Raw genomic sequence first — 19,127 nt, forward strand, 5'->3', positions numbered from 1 at the left:
TGGGGGTCCATGTGACACCTTTGGTGGTGACACAGTTGGGGGCTGTTCCTTCCCACCCTCCTCCGTCCGTCCTCTGGTGCTCCTGACAGGAGGCCGCCATGTCCCCTGGTGTGGAGAGGTAAACTGAGAGCTTGTTTCTGCTGTTCATATTAATTCCAGCTCCTGTTCCTTTCCCAGGTACATTCACTACTTCAGCGGCCTCCTCTCCGGGACCATCAAAATGAACAACAAGCCCCTCTTCCTCCATCACGTCATCATGCACGGGATCCCCAACTTTGAGTCCAAAGGAGGTAAGCTGTCCAAATCAGCTACATTTATTGTTTGCAGTCTTGACTGATTAGATCACTGTAATGTACAAAATACGATTGCCTGTGCAAATCACTGAATTCTTTACCAACCCCATTATATTTCCCTCTAGCTTTGCTTTGCTTTCCTTTCCTTTCCTTTCCTTTCCTTTCCTTTCCTTTCCTTTCCTTTCCTTTCATTTCCTTTCCTTTCCTTTCCTTTCCTTTCCTTTCCATTCCTTTCCATTCCTTTCCTTTCCTTTCCTTTCCTTTCCTTTCCTTTCCTTTCCTTTCCTTTCCTTTCCTTTCCTTTCCTTTCCTTTCCTTTCCTTTCCTTTCCTTTCCTTTCCTTTCCTTTCCATTCCTTTCCATTCCTTTCCTTTCCTTTCCTTTCCTTTCCTTTCCTTTCCTTTCCATTCCTCTCCTCTCCTCTTCTCTCATCCCCTCTCCTCTTCTCTCCTCTCCTCCTCTCCTCTCCTCCTACCATCCCCTCCCCTCCCACCCCTCTTTTCTCCTCTTTCCTCCTCCTTTCTTCTATATTCTCCTCTCCTTTCCTCTCCTCTCTTCTCTTCCCTACCATTTTTCCCTTTCCTTTCCAATTTTCCTTTCCTGTTTCCTTCTCTTCTTTTTCTCTCCCTTCACCTACCCTGCACTTCTGTTGCTACTTTGGTCCTTTTTATAGCTTCAATTAATGATACAGAATAAAAATAAAAAGAGTGATTGTTAAATCAAGCTTTTAGAGTTCCAGTCTGTTTTTGCCACTAAAAGAACCACACAGAAGTTGACTTTTTGAATAATAAAACTAAAAAGACCCAATGGAGCTTGATTTAGATAATGCATAGACTTTATATTGAGAGGTGAGCACATTTCTGGAAGAGTTCTTAACACCTCCGATTACACACACTGAACTACAATAGTCCTTTGCACAGTGGGTTCCTGCTAGAGGAGTACAGGGGGAACAAGAATGGACTGCAGGGCTGTGGTAAGATTCCTCGGTTTATGGCCAGTGGCAGTCGGGCTGGCACCGCTCTTCATCTTCATAGACTTCACAATACTGTGATTGGTTTCTCTTCCCAAGGCCTGTTTTCTAGCACACAGACACTGTGCACCCTGGAAGTTACCATATTAGGTTTTTTTTCTGTACTCTGCAGCAATGGTAGTTGATTGGGAATCAACTTGATACCCCCCGCCCCCCCTCAACTAGAGATCATTTCTAAATAAAGGTAAAAGATGTACTTCTTTTTCTAGATGATTCCTCCTGTGAGTCTGCTCCCCCAGTCCCTCTAGTGGCCTGGTGTAATACCTGTCACCCCTCTCCAGCCCCGGAAGTACTTCTCATGGGCCGCTAAGGATTCTGGAGAAGGGTCAATAACATGCATTTGAGAGTTCACCCAGAGACCTCACTCTGTCGATTCTCACTTGCTTTCCCCCATATTTTTCCGGGGGACTCAAAATGGTTGAGGCAGGCAAAACCTCCAAGAGAAATATTTCCGGCAACCGTTTTTCTGCAAATTTTATAATTTGGGTGGGACTCTGATCTCCCCTTATTGGCCCCACTGGAATTCCCAGACCACCTGGGGACCTTTGAGAGTGATCTAAAGACGCATTGTAAGATCACCGCTACTCTGACAGATGTGCTGTCACCAGCGGTGCTTCTGCTGCCCTGGTGGTAGCACTGGTGATCAGAATGTAAGGCTGGGCTGGTCTGCATGTCCTGTAGGCCTGCTTTGCAATATTTTTGTTTTTCATAAGCAAGGTTTATTTGTGAAAAACAAATAAAACGTGCCTGACTCCCCTGGCATTTTCTTTCACCATCTGAACCGCGTGACGCATGTGGACAAAATCCGAATCGCAAGGTTTGAGCTCAATAGGGTGGACTTTCTGATGCAAAGAAGCCAGACACCCTAAGGAAAATGGAGTTTCAGCCAAAGATGTCCAACAACAGAGCCAACGGAGTCTGTGGCATCAGAAACCAAGTTGTTCCTCCACCTCAGAAAGATGTCAGGAGACTAAAGTTTGCCGTAGTGAGCTCTCCCCCCAATCATAAATGAGCCCCCTGACTGTATTCTGAGCCATAGGGTCTCTCCCTCAGTGTAGACCCTGTAATGCCCTTTTCTTCCTCTGGGTCATAGTCACACTCATAAAAGTCAGCCACAGACAGGGTGAGGACACCTGGGGCCTCATTTATGAGGCCGTACGTCAGTTTTGCGCTTCCGATGCGTCACTTTTTGTGACGCATCGGCGGCGTAAAACATGCCTCCTGTTGCGCACTATTTACAAAGTGACGCATCTAAGTAGATGCGTCACTTTGTAAACCCCTGCGCTACATTATACCTGCTTCAGGGATAATGTATGCAGAGGGGGCGTTCCCCCGCAAAAAGCCTCGTAATAGTGACGCAGTGAAATCTATGAGATTTCACTGCGTCACTTTTAGGACGCTGTTGCATCAATATCTTGCGCCTGCCTCACAGCAGGCGTAAGACTGACGCAAGCCCTTTCACATGGGGCTTTCCCCATGTGAAAGGACGCATTGCTGGAGTTGCGTCACTTTTGTGACATACTCCAGCAATGCGTCACTTTTGCGCTTACAGATACGTCAGAAATACTGACGTATCTGTAAGTCCTTGCAAAATGATGCGTCATATTGTAAATATGACGCATCATTGGGGTCGCAAGGAGGGCGCAATGAAATGTGACGCATCGCTGTTTTCTCGCAGCGATGCGTCACTTTTCATAAATGAGGCCCCTGATGTCTACTCAAAAAACAGATATGTTCCTTGATCTCTAGGTGTACACTTGGTCAATGAAGCCCTTCTGTGATTTAGATGTTCTGTTCATTCCACAGGAAGTAGTCACAATTGACTTAGATGCTATGTCACCCTGGCTCCATTCTGTCATTTTCTTTGTTTTGCTCAGTTAAATTTTCCTTTAATGGTGACTCCTTTTCTGTACCTTTCCAGGTTGCCGCCCGTTCCTGAGGATCTACCAGGCCATGCAGCCAGTGTACACATCCGGGATCTAGTAAGTACGCCTTACTGCTGCTCCTTCGACCTATCGTCAGTGTGAAGGTTGGATGATGTAACAAAATGGTAGTGAGATGGATGTTGGAGTGTTGAGTTTCGGACACACGAAGGTCTTTTAAGAGTAATTGGATTATAACTGGATTCATGACATCATGGTCAAATATCCATCTTTGCATCTTTGCTTTTACTTCTCTGGGTGGTCCTCTCTGAGATATTGTGTTTACAATGTATGGTCCTGAGCAGGCACATATTGGAGGGAAAGTGGTGGAGAAATATTCCGGGATGGGCTTAGTTAATATTTCATATATGATCGTCATTGTGAGATGTCAAGTCCGGGTGATATTATGTAGCTAGTTGGTACCTTCAGTGGTGGGCTAAATTCAAGTCCTCTGTTGGCCAATGGCATGTGGCGTAGTCTACCCTTATTTTATGCCTGATCAGTCGGTGATGGGTGGTTTATTGTTGTTAAATGGTACACACATGGGTGATGGACATTACCCGCAGCAGTTTTTTGTTAAGTGAGTGTCAGAGTGTGAGGCCGTAGCAATGTATGGGAATTCATTATGCAGCCTGCTTGAACTACAATTGTCAATGTCATTGTCAAAGGTTCTTATATAGCGACTTATCACCGCAAGGTCTCAAGGCGCTTGCTTTGAGAACCCGTCCTGACTTTTCCCTGTGAGATAACCCCTACTGGGCATCCCCAAGGTGAAAGCCAGGCATCCCGCCGTGGGGGGGCCGTAGTGGAGATTAAGCAAGCTATTGCCCAGAGTTACAGAGTGTGGACCCGTGATTCGAGTAGGCACCGAGGCGAGAATTATCGAGTCCGTGGACATTTGGGCTCAAGACCCTGCCGCGTCGGTAATTGAAACCTGGTCCCGGGTCTGACCTCTGCTTCAGAGTCTGCCTCCTCTAACCAGTGAGCCACACTTCTCCACAATTGACCGTTCACCCACTGAGTGTTAAGGTATTAGTATTATTATGGGTCAGGAGGTCAATATACTGTATTTAATTGTGTGTGAAAGGATCCTTGTGTACCCTGCAGAATGTCGAAGTAACACCACCATGTCAGAGGAGTAACACAAGTACAAGTCAGTGTGTTGACATAAATATTGTGTTGTGAGTGAACACAGTGGCTCAACACCTCAAAACTAAAAATGAAATAGTGCTGGATTATTCTCCTTTGGTTTTGCTTTGTTCGCCCTAAGTTGGCAGGGTATGCCCAGACGTGGGTCCCTTGCTCCATTTGCCACTGGATTCAAGGTAGCCTGGCTGATGATGACTGATTAGCCAGAAACCGGTCCTCGGAAGCTTGTTTCCGGTGCAGGGAAGACATGGCTTGGCTGTTCGGGCTGGACTGTTCCCATGAGGCACAAGGTCAGACTGATTTGCATATGGCCATGTCTGAACTGGGGTGGCGACGTGAGCTAAAGAAGGATGATGGATTTAACCCAGATCAGTTGACTGGGTGAGTGCTTGCAATGTTCAACACTCCGTCCATCATCCCCTTTGGTTTTGCCGGATTCTTCTCCTTGACACCTCCTCGTCACCTCTTCTCTGGCAGATCTGTGCACCCCACCTCAATTTGATTTGTAGAAACATGAGCTCTACTCAGCAAAGAGAGCTTTTCCTGTGAGATACCTTATTCTGCAGTGACACAGACACGAGTGCTTGCGTCATAGCCCTGAATAGCATCAGGGGACCTGAGAAATGAAAATACATGTTGTAACTTCTTGGATTTGCTTGTGATCCCTCACTCTGCTGGAACATCTGTGTGCAGCTGAGTGGACGTCCCTTTGAGATGCTTGGACACTAGTTTCCAATAAAGACCAGGGTGTGGCTCTGGTGTATTATCCATTCATTAGGGCTGAAATGAAATGGCAAAATGTGTTTCATGGAATATCTGACGTGATTTCGATGATTGTTGCAAACAGACTATTATGGTAAACAGAGAGCAGAAGGCTACACTTATATTTCTGTCTTTAAATTCTTTGCAGTTTGATTCAAGATCTGACATCAGGAGTGTTGTTGAATTCTGCAGTCACGTTGTTGCAGCACTAGCACTGCTCTATTGTTAGAGTTGGGAACCTTTTGATCCCGCCTCTTATGACGTCAGCAATAGCTAATCAACAGAGGTGTGCGAGCCTATAAATTAATAAGGAGAGCCGAGCCCAGGCCTGCTCTTGCACTGAGAGCCTGTGCACGAGCCGAGCCTTGAAAATATTTGGCATGTAAATCATACAGCAAACAAACATCATGTTAGACTTTCAGGTACCTTCGAAATAGTATGTTTCCTTAACACTCTAGACCATCAGACTATATCTCTGCATTGAGAGGTATTTATTAAGACTGACAGTTCGTAAACATACATTGAGAAATATTCCTGTCCCCGCTTTATGACAATGCTATTAGCGAACTAAGAGGCAAGAAAGATGCCTTTGGTGGCCTGGATTCTTACTATTGATGGAGCAACCTTATAGGCTATTAGATGAAACATGATAGGTTTTCGTACAGTGTACATCCTAAATTATAAATTATAATTATAAAAGAACAACTTTTTTCATTGTTAAGTAAACAATGTATATATGTTTTTTAAATACAGGCCTACCTGAGTAGACCTCCTAAGTCAGAAACTCTTCAAGTAGGGCTATTTTTAGCTAAGATACGGATAATGCCCATAGAGATAAAAATAAAATAGGCTTGTTTGATAAAACTTTGTTGACAACTTTATAACAGACAAGTCTAACCTCGTCTGAATACAGATTTTCACCTGGCGGTGAGTGGTTTTCATTTGCTTTTCATACTGCGGGAACGTGCCCTATTGGCCGGGTGTTTTTTCCTGTAAGTGTGGTAGGCAGTGAAGTGCCATCTGTACTTCTGCACATTATTGTGTGGAACAATGTGGCTTGTGGAGAGCTGTGGGGTGTACAGCCTGCCGCCTTTACGGGTTTAGAGCTGTGGTGAGTTCAGCCTACCTCACCACATTTTGCCCCATAAGGGGTTTACTGAGCTGTGGCGAGTTCAGCCAGCTTCCCTGCATTTTTCCCATTGGGGGTTTAGAGAGCTGTGGTGAGTTCAGCCCACCCACAACATTCTGCCCTACAAGTGGTTTAGAGAACTGTGGTGAGTACACACTGCCCACCTACGTTTTGCCCCATAAGGGCTTTAGAGAGCAATGGTGAGTACAGACTGGCTCCCTACATTTTGCTCCATAAGGGGTTTAGAGAGCAATGGTGAGTACAGACTGGCTCCCTACATTTTGCTCCATAAGGGGTTCAGAGAGCAATGGTGAGTACAGACTGGCTCCCTACATTTTGCTCCATAAGGGGTTTGAAGAGCTGTGGTAAGTACAGACTGGCTCCCTACATTTTGCCCCATAAGGGGTTTAGAGAGCAATGGTGAGTACAGACTGGCTCCCTCCATTTTGCTCCATAAGGGGTTTAGAGAGCTGTGGTGAGTACAGACTGGCTCCCTACATTTTGCTCCATAAGGGGTTTAGAGAGCTGTGGTGAGTACAGACTGGCTCCCTACATTTTGCTCCATAAGGGGTTCAGAGAGCAATGGTGAGTACAGACTGGCTCCCTACATTTTCCTCCATAAGGGGTTTAGAGAGCTGTGGTGAGTACAGACTGGCTCCCTACATTTTGCTCCATAAGGGGTTTAGAGAGCAATGGTGAGTACAGACTGGCTCCCTGCATTTTGCTCCATAAGGGGTTTAGAGAGCAATGGTGAGTACAGACTGGCTCCCTACATTTTGCTCCATAAGGGGATTGGAGAGCTGTGGTGAGTACAGACTGGCTCCCTACATTTTGCTCCATAAGGGGTTTAGAGAGCAATGGTGAGTACAGACCGGCTCCCTACATTGTGCCCCATAAGGGGTTTAGAGAGCTGTGGTGAGTACAGCCTGCCCCACAACACTGTACCCCATAAGGGGGTTAGAGAGCTGTGCAGAGTACATTCTGCCCCCTAAGGGGCTCAGAGAGCTGTGGTGAGTACAGCCTGCCTTTCACCATTGTGCTCCATAAGGGGTTTAGAGAGCAATGGTGAGTACAGACTGGCTTCCTACATTTTGCTCCATAAGGGGTTTGGAGAGCAGTGGTGAGTACAGACTGGCTCCCTACATTTTGCTCCATATTGGGTTTAGAGAGCTGCGGTGAGTACAGACTGGCTCCCTACATTTTGCTCCACAAGGGGTTTAGAGAGCAATGGTGAGTACAGGCTGGCTCCCTACATTTTACTCCATAAGGGGTTTAGAGAGCAATGGTGAGTACAGACTGGCTCCCTACATTTTGCTCCATAAGGGGTTTAGAGAGCAATGGTGAGTACGGACTGGCTCCCTACATTTTGCTCCATAAGGGGTTTAGAGAGCAATGGTGAGTACAGAATGGCTCCCTACATTTTGCTCCATAAGGGGTTTGGAGAGCTGTGGTGAGTACAGACTGGCTCCCTACACTTTGCTCCATAAGGGGTTTAGAGAGCAATGGTGAGTACAGACTGGCTCCCTACATTTTGCCCCATAAGAGGTTTAGAGAGCTGTGGTCAGTACAGACTGGCTCGCTATATTTTGCTTCATAAGGAGTTTGGAGAGCATTGGTGAGTACAGACTGGCTTCCTACATTTTGCTCCATAAGGGGTTTAGAGAGCAATGGTGAGTACAGACTGGCTCCCTACATTTTGCTCCATAAGAGGCTTAGAGAGCTGTGGTGAGAACAGACTGGCTCCCTACATTTTGCTCCATAAGGGGTTTAGAGAGCAATGGTGAGTACAGACTGGCTCCCTACATTTTCCTCCATAAGGGGGTTAGAGAGCTGTGGTGAGTACAGACTGGCTCTCTACATTTTGCTCCATAAGGGGTTTAGAGAGCAATGGTGAGTACAGACTGGCTCCCTGCATTTTGCTCCATAAGGGGTTTAGAGAGCAATGGTGAGTACAGACTGGCTCCCTACATTTTGCTCCATAAGGGGTTTGGAGAGCTGTGGTGAGTACAGACTGGCTCCCTACATTTTGCTCCATAAGGGGTTTAGAGAGCAATGGTGAGTACAGACCGGCTCCCTACATTGTGCCCCATAAGGGGTTTAGAGAGCTGTGGTGAGTACAGCCTGCCCCACAACACTGTACCCCATAAGGGGGTTAGAGAGCTGTGCAGAGTACATTCTGCCCCCTAAGGGGCTCAGAGAGCTGTGGTGAGTACAGCCTGCCTTTCACCATTGTGCTCCATAAGGGGTTTAAAGAGCAATGGTGAGTACAGACTGGCTTCCTACATTTTGCTCCATAAGGGGTTTAGAGAGCAATGGTGAGTACAGACTGGCTCCCTACATTTTGCTCCATAAGGGGTTTAGAGAGCAATGGTGAGTACAGACTGGCTCCCTACATTTTGCTCCATATTGGGTTTAGAGAGCTGCGGTGAGTACAGACTGGCTCCCTACATTTTGCTCCACAAGGGGTTTAGAGAGCAATGGTGAGTACAGACTGGCTCCCTACATTTTGCTCCATAAGGGGTTTAGAGAGCAATGGTGAGTACAGACTGGCTCCCTATATTTTGCTCCATAAGGGGTTTGGAGAGCTGTGGTAAGTACAGACTGGCTCCCTACATTTTGCTCCATAATGGGTTTAGAGAGCAATGGTGAGTACAGACTGGCTCCCTACATGTTGCTTCATAAGGGGTTTAGAGAGCTGTGGTGTGTACAGACTGGCTCCCTACATTTTGCTCCATAAGGGATTTAGAGAGCAATGGTGAGTACAGACTCGCTCCCTACATTTTGCCCCATAAGGGGTTTAGAGAGCAATGGTGAGTACAGACTGGCTCCCTCCATTTTGCTCCATAAGGGGTTTAGAGAGCTGTGGTGAGTACAGATTGGCTCCCTACATTTTGCTCCATAAGGGGTTCAGAGAGCAATGGTGAGTACAGACTGGCTCCCTACATTTTGCCTCATAAGAGGTTTAGAGAGCAATGGTGAGTGCAGACTGGCTCCCTACATTTTGCTCCATAAGGGTTTTGGAGAGCAATGGTGAGTACAGACTGGCTCCCTACATTTTGCTCCATAAGGGGTTTAGAGAGCAATGGTGAGTACTGAATGGCTCCCTACATTTTGCTCCATAAGGGGTTTAGAGAGCAATGATGAGTACAGACTGGCTCCCTACATTTTGCTCCATAAGGGGTTTAGAGAGCAATGGTGAGTACAGACTGGCTCCCTACATTTTGCCCCATAAGAGGTTTAGAGAGCTGTGGTCAGTACAGACTGGCTCCCTATATTTTGCTTCATAAGGGGGTTGGAGAGCATTGGTGAGTACAGACTGGCTCCCTACATTTTGCTCCATAAGGGGTTTAGAGAGCAATGGTGAGTACAGACTGGCTCCCTACATTTTGCTCCATAAGAGGCTTAGAGAGCTGTGGTGAGTACAGACTGGCTCCCTACATTTTGCTCCATAAGGGGTTTAGAGAGCAATGGTGAGTACAGACTGGCTCCCTACATTTTGCTCCATAAGGGGTTTAGAGAGCTGTGGTGAGTACAGACTGGCTCCCTACATTTTGCTCCATAAGGGGTTTAGAGAGCAATGGTGAGTACAGACTGGCTCCCTACATTTTGCTCCATAAGGGGTTTAGAGAGCAATGGTGAGTACAGACTGGCTCCATACATTTTGCTCCATAAGGGGTTTGGAGAGCTGTGGTGAGTACAGACTGGCTCCCTACATTTTGCTCCATAAGGGGTTTAGAGAGCAATGGTGAGTACAGACCGGCTCCCTACATTGTGCCCCATAAGGGGTTTAGAGAGCTGTGGTGAGTACAGCCTGCCCCACAACACTGTACCCCATAAGGGGGTTAGAGAGCTGTGCAGAGTACATTCTGCCCCTAAGGGGCTCAGATAGCTGTGGTGAGTACAGCCTGCCTTTCACCATTGTGCTCCATAAGGGATTTAGAGAGCAATGGTGAGTACAGACTGGCTTCCTACATTTTGCTCCATAAGGGGTGTGGAGAGCAGTGGTGAGTACAGACTGGCTCCCTACATTTTGCTCCATAAGGGGTTTAGAGAGCAATGGTGAGTACAGACTGGCTCCCTACATTTTGCTCCATAATGGGTTTAGAGAGCTGCGGTGAGTACAGACTGGCTCCCTACATTTTGCTCCACAAGGGGTTTAGAGAGCAATGGTGAGTACAGACTGGCTCCCTAAATTTTGCTCCATTAGGGGGTTTAGAGAGCAATGGTGAGTACAGACTGGCTCCCTACATTTTGCTCCAAAAGGGGTTTGGAGAGCTGTGGTAAGTACAGACTGGTTCCCTACATTTTGCTCCATAAGGGGTTTAGAGAGCAATGGTGAGTACAGACTGGCTCCCTACATTTTGCTCCATAAGGGGTTTAGAGAGCTGTGGTGTGTACAGACTGGCTCCCTACATTTTGCTCCATTAGGGGTTTAGAGAGCAATGGTGAGTACAGACTGGCTCCCTACATATTGCCCCATAAGGGGTTTAGAGAGCAATGGTGAGTACAGACTGGCTCCCTACATTTTGCTCCATAAGAGGTTTAGAGAGCTGTGGTTTGTATAGACTGGGTCCCTACATTTTGCTCCATAAGGGGTTTAGAGAGCAATGGTGAGTACAGACTAGCTCCCTGAATTTTGCTCCATAAGGGGTTTAGAGAGCAATGGTAAGTACAAACTGGCTCCCTACATTTGGCTCCATACGGTGTTTAGAGAGCTGTGGTGTGTACAGACTTGTTCCCTACATTTTGCTCCATAAGGGGTTTAGAGAGCAATGGTGAGTACAGACTGGCTCCCTCCATTTTGCTCCATTAGGGGTTTAGAGAGCAATGGTGAGTACAGACTGGCTCCCTACATTTTGCTCCATAAGGGGTTTAGAGAGCAATGGAGAGTACAGACTAGCTCCCTACATTTTGCTCCATAAGGGGTTTAGAGAGCAATGGTGAGTACAAACTGGCTCCCTACATTTTGTTCCATAAGGGTTTGGAGAGCTGTGGTGAGTACAGACTGGCTTCCTACATTTTGCTCCATAAGGGGTTTAGAGAGCAATGGTGAGTACAGACTGGCTCCCTAGATTTTGCTCCATAAGGGGTTTAGAGAGCAATGGTGAGTACAGACTGGCTCCCTACAGTTTGTTCCATAAAGGGGTTTAGAGAGCAACGGTGAGTACAGACTGACTCCCTCCATTTTGCTCCATTAGGGGTTTAGAGAGCAATGGTGAGTACAGACTGGCTCCCTACAGTTTGTTCCATAAGGGGTTTAGAGAGCAATGGTGAGTACAGACTGGCTCCCTCCATTTTGCTCCATAAGGGGTTTAGAGAGCAATGGTGAGTACAGACTGGCTCCCTACAGTTTGCTCCATAAGGGGTTTAGAGAGCAATGGTGAGTACAGGCTGGCTCCCTCCATTTTGCTCCATAAGGGATTTAGAGAGCAATGGTGAGTACCGACTGGCTCCCTACAGTTTGCTCCACAAGGGATTTAGAGAGCAATGGTGAGTACAGACTGGCTCCCTACATTTTGCTCCATAAGGGGTTTGGAGAGCAATGGTGAGTACAGACTGGCTCCCTACATTTTGCTCCATAAGGGGTTTAGAGAGCAATGGTGAGTACAGACTGGCTCCCTACAGTTTGCTCCATAAGGTGTTTAGAGAGCAATGGTGAGTACAGACTGGCTCCCTCCATTTTGCTCCATAAGGGGGTTAGAGAGCAATGGTGAGTACAGACTGGCTCCCTACATTTTGCTTCATAAAGTGTTTAGAGAGCTGTGGTGTGTACAGACTGGCTCCCTACAATTTGCTCAATAAGGGGTTTAGAGAGCTGTGGTGAGTACAGACTGGCTCCCTACATTTTGCTCCATAAGGGGTTTAGAGAGCAATGGTGAGTACAGACTGGCTCCCTACATTTTGCTCCATAAGGGTTTTAGAGAGCAATGGTGAGTACAGACTGGCTCCCTCCATTTTGCTCCATAAGGGGTTTGGAGAGCAGTGGTGAGTACAGACTGGCTCCCTCCATTTTGCTCCATAAGGGTTTTAGAGAGCAATGGTGAGTACGGACTGGCTCCCTCCATTTTGCTCCATAAGGGTTTTAGAGAGCAGTGGTGAGTACAGACTGGCTCCCTCCATTTTGCTCCATAAGGGGTTTAGAGAGCAATGGTGAGTACAGACTGGCTCCCTCCATTTTGCTCCATAAGGGGTTTAGAGAGCAATGGTGAGTACAGACTGGCTCCCTCCATTTTGCTCCATAAGGGGTTTAGAGAGCAATGGTGAGTACAGACTGGCTCCCTACATTTTGCTCCATAAGGGGTTTAGAGAGCAATGGTGAGTACAGACCGGCTCCCTACATTGTGCCCCATAAGGGGTTTAGAGAGCTGTGGTGAGTACAGCCTGCCCCACAACACTGTACCCCATAAGGGGGTTAGAGAGCTGTGCAGAGTACATTCTGCCCCTAAGGGGCTCAGATAGCTGTGGTGAGTACAGCCTGCCTTTCACCATTGTGCTCCATAAGGGATTTAGAGAGCAATGGTGAGTACAGACTGGCTTCCTACATTTTGCTCCATAAGGGGTTTGGAGAGCAGTGGTGAGTACAGACTGGCTCCCTACATTTTGCTCCATAAGGGGTTTAGAGAGCAATGGTGAGTACAGACTGGCTCCCTACATTTTGCTCCATAATGGGTTTAGAGAGCTGCGGTGAGTACAGACTGGCTCCCTACATTTTGCTCCACAAGGGGTTTAGAGAGCAATGGTGAGTACAGACTGGCTCCCTAAATTTTGCTCCATTAGGGGGTTTAGAGAGCAATGGTGAGTACAGACTGGCTCCCTACATTTTGCTCCAAAAGGGGTTTGGAGAGCTGTGGTAAGTACAGACTGGTTCCCTACATTTTGCTCCATAAGGGGTTTAGAGAGCAATGGTGAGTACAGACTGGCTCCCTACATTTTGCTCCATAAGGGGTTTAGAGAGCTGTGGTGTGTACAGACTGGCTCCCTACATTTTGCTCCATTAGGGGTTTAGAGAGCAATGGTGAGTACAGACTGGCTCCCTACATATTGCCCCATAAGGGGTTTAGAGAGCAATGGTGAGTACAGACTGGCTCCCTACATTTTGCTCCATAAGAGGTTTAGAGAGCTGTGGTTTGTATAGACTGGCTCCCTACATTTTGCTCCATAAGGGGTTTAGAGAGCAATGGTGAGTACAGACTAGCTCCCTGAATTTTGCTCCATAAGGGGTTTAGAGAGCAATGGTAAGTACAAACTGGCTCCCTACATTTTGCTCCATACGGTGTTTAGAGAGCTGTGGTGTGTACAGACTTGTTCCCTACATTTTGCTCCATAAGGGCTTTAGAGAGCAATGGTGAGTACAGACTGGCTCCCTACATTTTGTCCCATAAGGGGTTTAGAGAGCAATGGTGAGTACAGACTGGCTCCCTACATTTTGCTCCATTAGGGGTTTAGATAGCAATGGTGAGTACAGACTGACTCCCTACATTTTGCTCCATAAGCGGTTTAGAGAGCTGTGGTTTGTACAGACTGGCTCCCTACATTTTGCTCCATAAGGGGTTTAGAGAGCAATGGTGAGTACAGACTGGCTCCCTACATTTTGCTCCATAAGGGGTTTAGAGAGCAATGGTGAGTACAGACTGGCTCCCTATATTTTGCCCTATAAGGGGTTTAGAGAGCAATGGAGAGTACAGACTAGCTCCCTACATTTTGCTCCATAAGGGGTTTAGAGAGCAATGGTGAGTACAAACTGGCTCCCTACATTTTGTTCCATAAGGGTTTGGAGAGCTGTGGTGAGTACAAACTGGCTCCCTACATTTTGCTCCATAAGGGGTTTAGAGAGCAATGGTGAGTACAAACTGGCTCCCTACATTTTGCTCCATAAGGGGTTTAGAGAGCAATGGTGAGTACAGGCTGGCTTCCTACATTTTGCTCCATAAGGGGTTTAGAGAGCAATGGTGAGTACAGACTGGCTCCCTAGATTTTGCTCCATAAGGGGTTTAGAGAGCAATGGTGAGTACAGACTGGCTCCCTACAGTTTGTTCCATAAAGGGGTTTAGAGAGCAACGGTGAGTACAGACTGACTCCCTCCATTTTGCTCCATTAGGGGTTTAGAGAGCAATGGTGAGTACAGACTGGCTCCCTACAGTTTGTTCCATAAGGGGTTTAGAGAGCAATGGTGAGTACAGACTGGCTCCCTCCATTTTGCTCCATAAGGGGTTTAGAGAGCAATGGTGAGTACAGACTGGCTCCCTACAGTTTGCTCCATAAGGGGTTTAGAGAGCAATGGTGAGTACAGGCTGGCTCCCTCCATTTTGCTCCATAAGGGATTTAGAGAGCAATGGTGAGTACCGACTGGCTCCCTACAGTTTGCTCCACAAGGGATTTAGAGAGCAATGGTGAGTACAGACTGGCTCCCTACATTTTGCTCCATAAGGGGTTTGGAGAGCAATGGTGAGTACAGACTGGCTCCCTACATTTTGCTCCATAAGGGGTTTAGAGAGCAATGGTGAGTACAGACTGGCTCCCTACAGTTTGCTCCATAAGGTGTTTAGAGAGCAATGGTGAGTACAGACTGGCTCCCTCCATTTTGCTCCATAAGGGGGTTAGAGAGCAATGGTGAGTACAGACTGGCTCCCTACATTTTGCTTCATAAAGTGTTTAGAGAGCTGTGGTGTGTACAGACTGGCTCCCTACAATTTGCTCAATAAGGGGTTTAGAGAGCTGTGGTGAGTACAGACTGGCTCCCTACATTTTGCTCCATAAGGGGTTTAGAGAGCAATGGTGAGTACAGACTGGCTCCCTACATTTTGCTCCATAAGGGTTTTAGAGAGCAATGGTGAGTACAGACTGGCTCCCTCCATTTTGCTCCATAAGGGGTTTGGAGAGCAGTGGTGAGTACAGACTGGCTCCCTCCATTTTGCTCCATAAGGGTTTTAGAGAGCAATGGTGAGTACGGACTGGCTCCCTCCATTTTGCTCCATAAGGGTTTTAGAGAGCAGTGGTGAGTACAGACTGGCTCCCTCCATTTTGCTCCATAAGGGGTTTAGAGAGCAATGGTGAGTACAGACTGGCTCCCTACATTTTGCTCCATAAGGGGTTTAGAGAGCAATGGTGAGTACAGACTGGCTCCCTCCATTTTGCTCCATAAGGGGTTTAGAGAGCAATGGTGAGTACAGACTGGCTCCCTACATTTTGCTCCATAAGGGTTTTAGAGAGCAATGGTGAGTACAGACTGGCTCCCTCCATTTTGCTCCATAAGGGGTTTAGAGAGCAATGGTGAGTACAGACTGGCTCCCTCCATTTTGCTCCATAAGGGGTTTAGAGAGCAATGGTGAGTACAGACTGGCTCCCTCCATTTTGCTCCATAAGGGGTTTAGAGAGCAATGGTGAGTACAGACTGGCTCCCTACATTTTGCTCCATAAGGGTTTTAGAGAGCAATGGTGAGTACAGACTGGTTCCCTACATTTTGCTCCATAAGGGGTTTAGAGAGCAATGGTGAGTACAGACTGGTTCCCTACATTTTGCTCCATAAGGGGTTTAGAGAGCAATGGTGAGTACAGACTGGCTCCCTCCATTTTGCTCCATAAGGGGTTTAGAGAGCAATGGTGAGTACAGACTGGCTCCCTACATTTTGCTCCATAAGGGGTTTAGAGAGCAATGGTGAGTACAGACTGGCTCCCTACATTTTGCTCCATAAGGGGTTTAGAGAGCAATGGTGAGTACAGACTGGCTCCCTACATTTTGCTCCATAAGGGATTTAGAGAGCAATGGTGAGTACAGACTGGCTCCCTCCATTTTGCTCCATAAGGGGTTTAGAGAGCAATGGTGAGTACAGACTGGCTCCCTCCATTTTGCTCCATAAGGGGTTTAGAGAGCAATGGTGAGTACAGACTGGCTCCCTACATTTTGCTCCATAAGGGGTTTAGAGAGCAATGGTGAGTACAGACTGGCTCCCTACATTTTGCTCCATAAGGGATTTAGAGAGCTGTGGTGAGTACAGCCTGCCCCACAACACTGTACCCCATAAGGGGTTTCGAGAGCTGTGCAGAGTACATGCTGCCCCCTAAGGGGCTCAGAGAGCTGCGATGAGTACAGCTTCCTCTCTTGGGGTGTTAGAAGGGGTGCAGCCCCTGTGATGTGACAGTGTCTGTACTTTGAAGGGCTGTGGTGGGAGCACCCTATACCCTCTAATGCGTGGTGAGCTGCTCTGTAAGGAGCTGTGTTGAATACAGCCCCTCTCTACTGAGGGTCTGTGGTGAGTGCAAGCCTTGCACTGCCCTATGAAGCTGGCATGCCTGCAGCGGCTCATGGTGAACACTGCCCTTCTTCCTGTCACGTGATGGAGTCTGTTGTCTCATTGGAGAGGGAGATGAGCACGTGACGCGCCCTTCCCACGTCTGTGGTGAGCTCAGCATCTTGTCCTATGAAAGAGGCTTCACTATAAGCGCTGTGGTGAGCACAGCCCCCGTCTCTAATCTTTGATGGAGCCTGGCTCACCCCCTTAAGATATGTGTGAGTACAGCCCCTAACCCTTGGCACGTGTGGAAGTATTTACTACCTGCACTCCTCTGACCATGTTCACTGCTTTCTCTTCCCTTGTCCACTCCTCTTCCCACCCCCTCTCAATCCCTTCATTCTCTCACTCCCCCTCTCTTCACCCCCCTCTCTCTCCTAACTTTTAATATTCATGTTCCACTTAATTTTATCTCTCTGTTTCTTTGCCCCCTTAGCGCTGTTGAATGCATTATCATACTGTAACTCTTTTTCGCTTAGTTGTTAATTTTATCTCATTATGTTCACCATCCCTGTAAAGCGCTCTAATACTCTTGGGTCCAGTAGCGCTATATAAAACCTTTGAAATAAATAAATAAATAAATAAATCGTGGTATGCGGGCACTTCAGTGGTTGCACTGGATACCATTACATAGATTTATGAAGAAGCTTTCCCACAGGGGTCAAGGGTCATGGTGAGTGCCGCCCTTCCCCGAGGAGTGAGGGCCCTTGTTGACTACATCCCCTTTCAACAGTGTGTTGAGGAGGTTTACCAACAAGGGGCAGTGTTGAGCGCAGTCCGCTCCATATGCATGGGAGATACTCTGATAGATGCTAGAGCACACTGCCATCTGCTGGTGAATGTCGGTACTGGAGCCTCTGTGGTAGACTCATTGGCGAACAGACTGTACCCTGAGGGAGGAAGTGACGCTGCTCTGACATGTCACTCAGCCCCAGGTGACGAGCAGCTCCAGAAAGGATGATGGATTTGAAAACATAAATATATCTCCGTGATGCCGAGCTATAAACAGAGGCCGCCAAGGTGTCTCTATAAAGAATATTTACAGCCGGGCTCACCTTTCATCCGTTAATAGGCTGTTTATAGGAGGCCGTTGAAGCTCCTTCGGGATAGGACTGAAGGGAAACCAGATCCGCCCCCTGCCGAGAACAACACTGGAAATAGCTGAGGGAGGGTGTCATGGGGTAGGGAGTGGGGGATGCGGTTTAAAAACAGGGCCTTGGTGGCAGTGGCACCGTCATGGCCCTAACGACAACAACGAGGGACTAACTTTAATGACGTCATGGAACCTTCCTTGGCCCGACCGGCTCGGCCAACATCCGCTCCACTTCGCATCCTCGTTTCAGGATCATCTGATATTCGATTACAAAAAACCTGCCCCTGTAAACATGAGTCTAACCCTGCAAGAGAAACCGGAGTCAAGCTGAATCTTGTTCAACCACTGGAAACCAGGGGGGTGTCGGGTTCTCCTTTCTCTCCAGGTGGGTTTAATCAAAGTGTAGGGGGCCTCATTTATGAGCCCTTGCGTCACTTTTACGCCGCCGGTGCGTCACTTTTTGTGACGCACCAGTGGCGTAAACAATGCGCCTTGTTGCGCCATATTTACAAAGTGACGCATCTAGGTAGATGCGTCACTTTGTAAACCCCTGCGCCACATTATACCTGCGCCAGGTATAATGTATGCAAAGGGGGCATATTGACGCAAGAAAGGGTCGTAGAAGTGACACAGTGAAATCTATGAGATTTCACTGCGTCACTTCTAGGACACCGTTGCGTCAAAATCTTGCGCCTGCCTCACAGCAGGCGTAAGACTGACGCAGGCCCTTTCACATGGGGCTTGCCCCATGTGAAAGGAAGCATTGCTGGAGTTGCGTCACTTTTGTGACACACTCCAGCAATGCGTCACTTTTGCGCTTACAGATACGTCAGAAATACTGACATATCTGTAACTCCTTGCGACATGATGCGTCATACATTAAATATGACGCATCAGGTATGTCGCAAAGAGTGCGCACTGAGAAGTGACGCATCGCTGCTTTCACGCAGCGATGCGTCATTTCTCATAAATGAGGCCCTAGGTTTTTTCATGTGGTGGTTGGGGATGAAAATGTAATTTCCTTCCTTTCCTAGTCATTACCCATCATAATAATGTCCCATGAGGCACAGAGTCCAATATCCAGGATAGATGAGGAGGGGATCTCTGTTCATTCTTGCAAAGTGTCTACTTCACACACAGTCGGCTATGGACATCATTTAGGGGTCGTCAGGGGTGGAACATTCAGTGCCAGGAACATAGGGGCAGCTGGGGCCTCACTCTCTTTATTTTCTGTCATTTTTTTTTAAATTAGAGTATTAGTGAGTAAATAAAATATAATATTCACTAATAGTGTAATAAAATGGAGTACAATAAGCTGGAATATGCCCTTCCATGGCAGCTGAGGTAAGTAAAAAATGTTTTTAAATGTATGTTGTGTGCGTGCTTGTGGGTGAGAGTGTGTTTATGTGTGAGAGAGTGTATATGTGTGAATTTGTGTATATCTGTATGTGTAAGTGTGT

At 47.3% G+C, this 19,127-nt stretch overlaps 1 protein-coding gene across 2 annotated transcripts in view; it reads left to right on the top strand.

Annotated features, from left to right (window-relative positions):
• Positions 1–19,127, top strand: part of TNS1 (tensin 1) — a 1,078,078-nt gene that overhangs the window by 693,597 nt on the left and 365,354 nt on the right. For both annotated transcript variants that reach the window (XM_078679262.1, XM_078679263.1), the window contains 2 exons: positions 178–290; positions 3,245–3,305. In XM_078679262.1, coding sequence (XP_078535388.1) covers positions 178–290; positions 3,245–3,305 — 174 coding nt within the window. The remainder of the gene's footprint in view (positions 1–177; positions 291–3,244; positions 3,306–19,127) is intronic.

This window comes from Lissotriton helveticus, chromosome 3_1 (genome assembly GCF_964261635.1).
Source record: "Lissotriton helveticus chromosome 3_1, aLisHel1.1, whole genome shotgun sequence".
In the NCBI taxonomy this organism is placed as follows: Eukaryota; Metazoa; Chordata; class Amphibia; order Caudata; family Salamandridae; genus Lissotriton; species Lissotriton helveticus.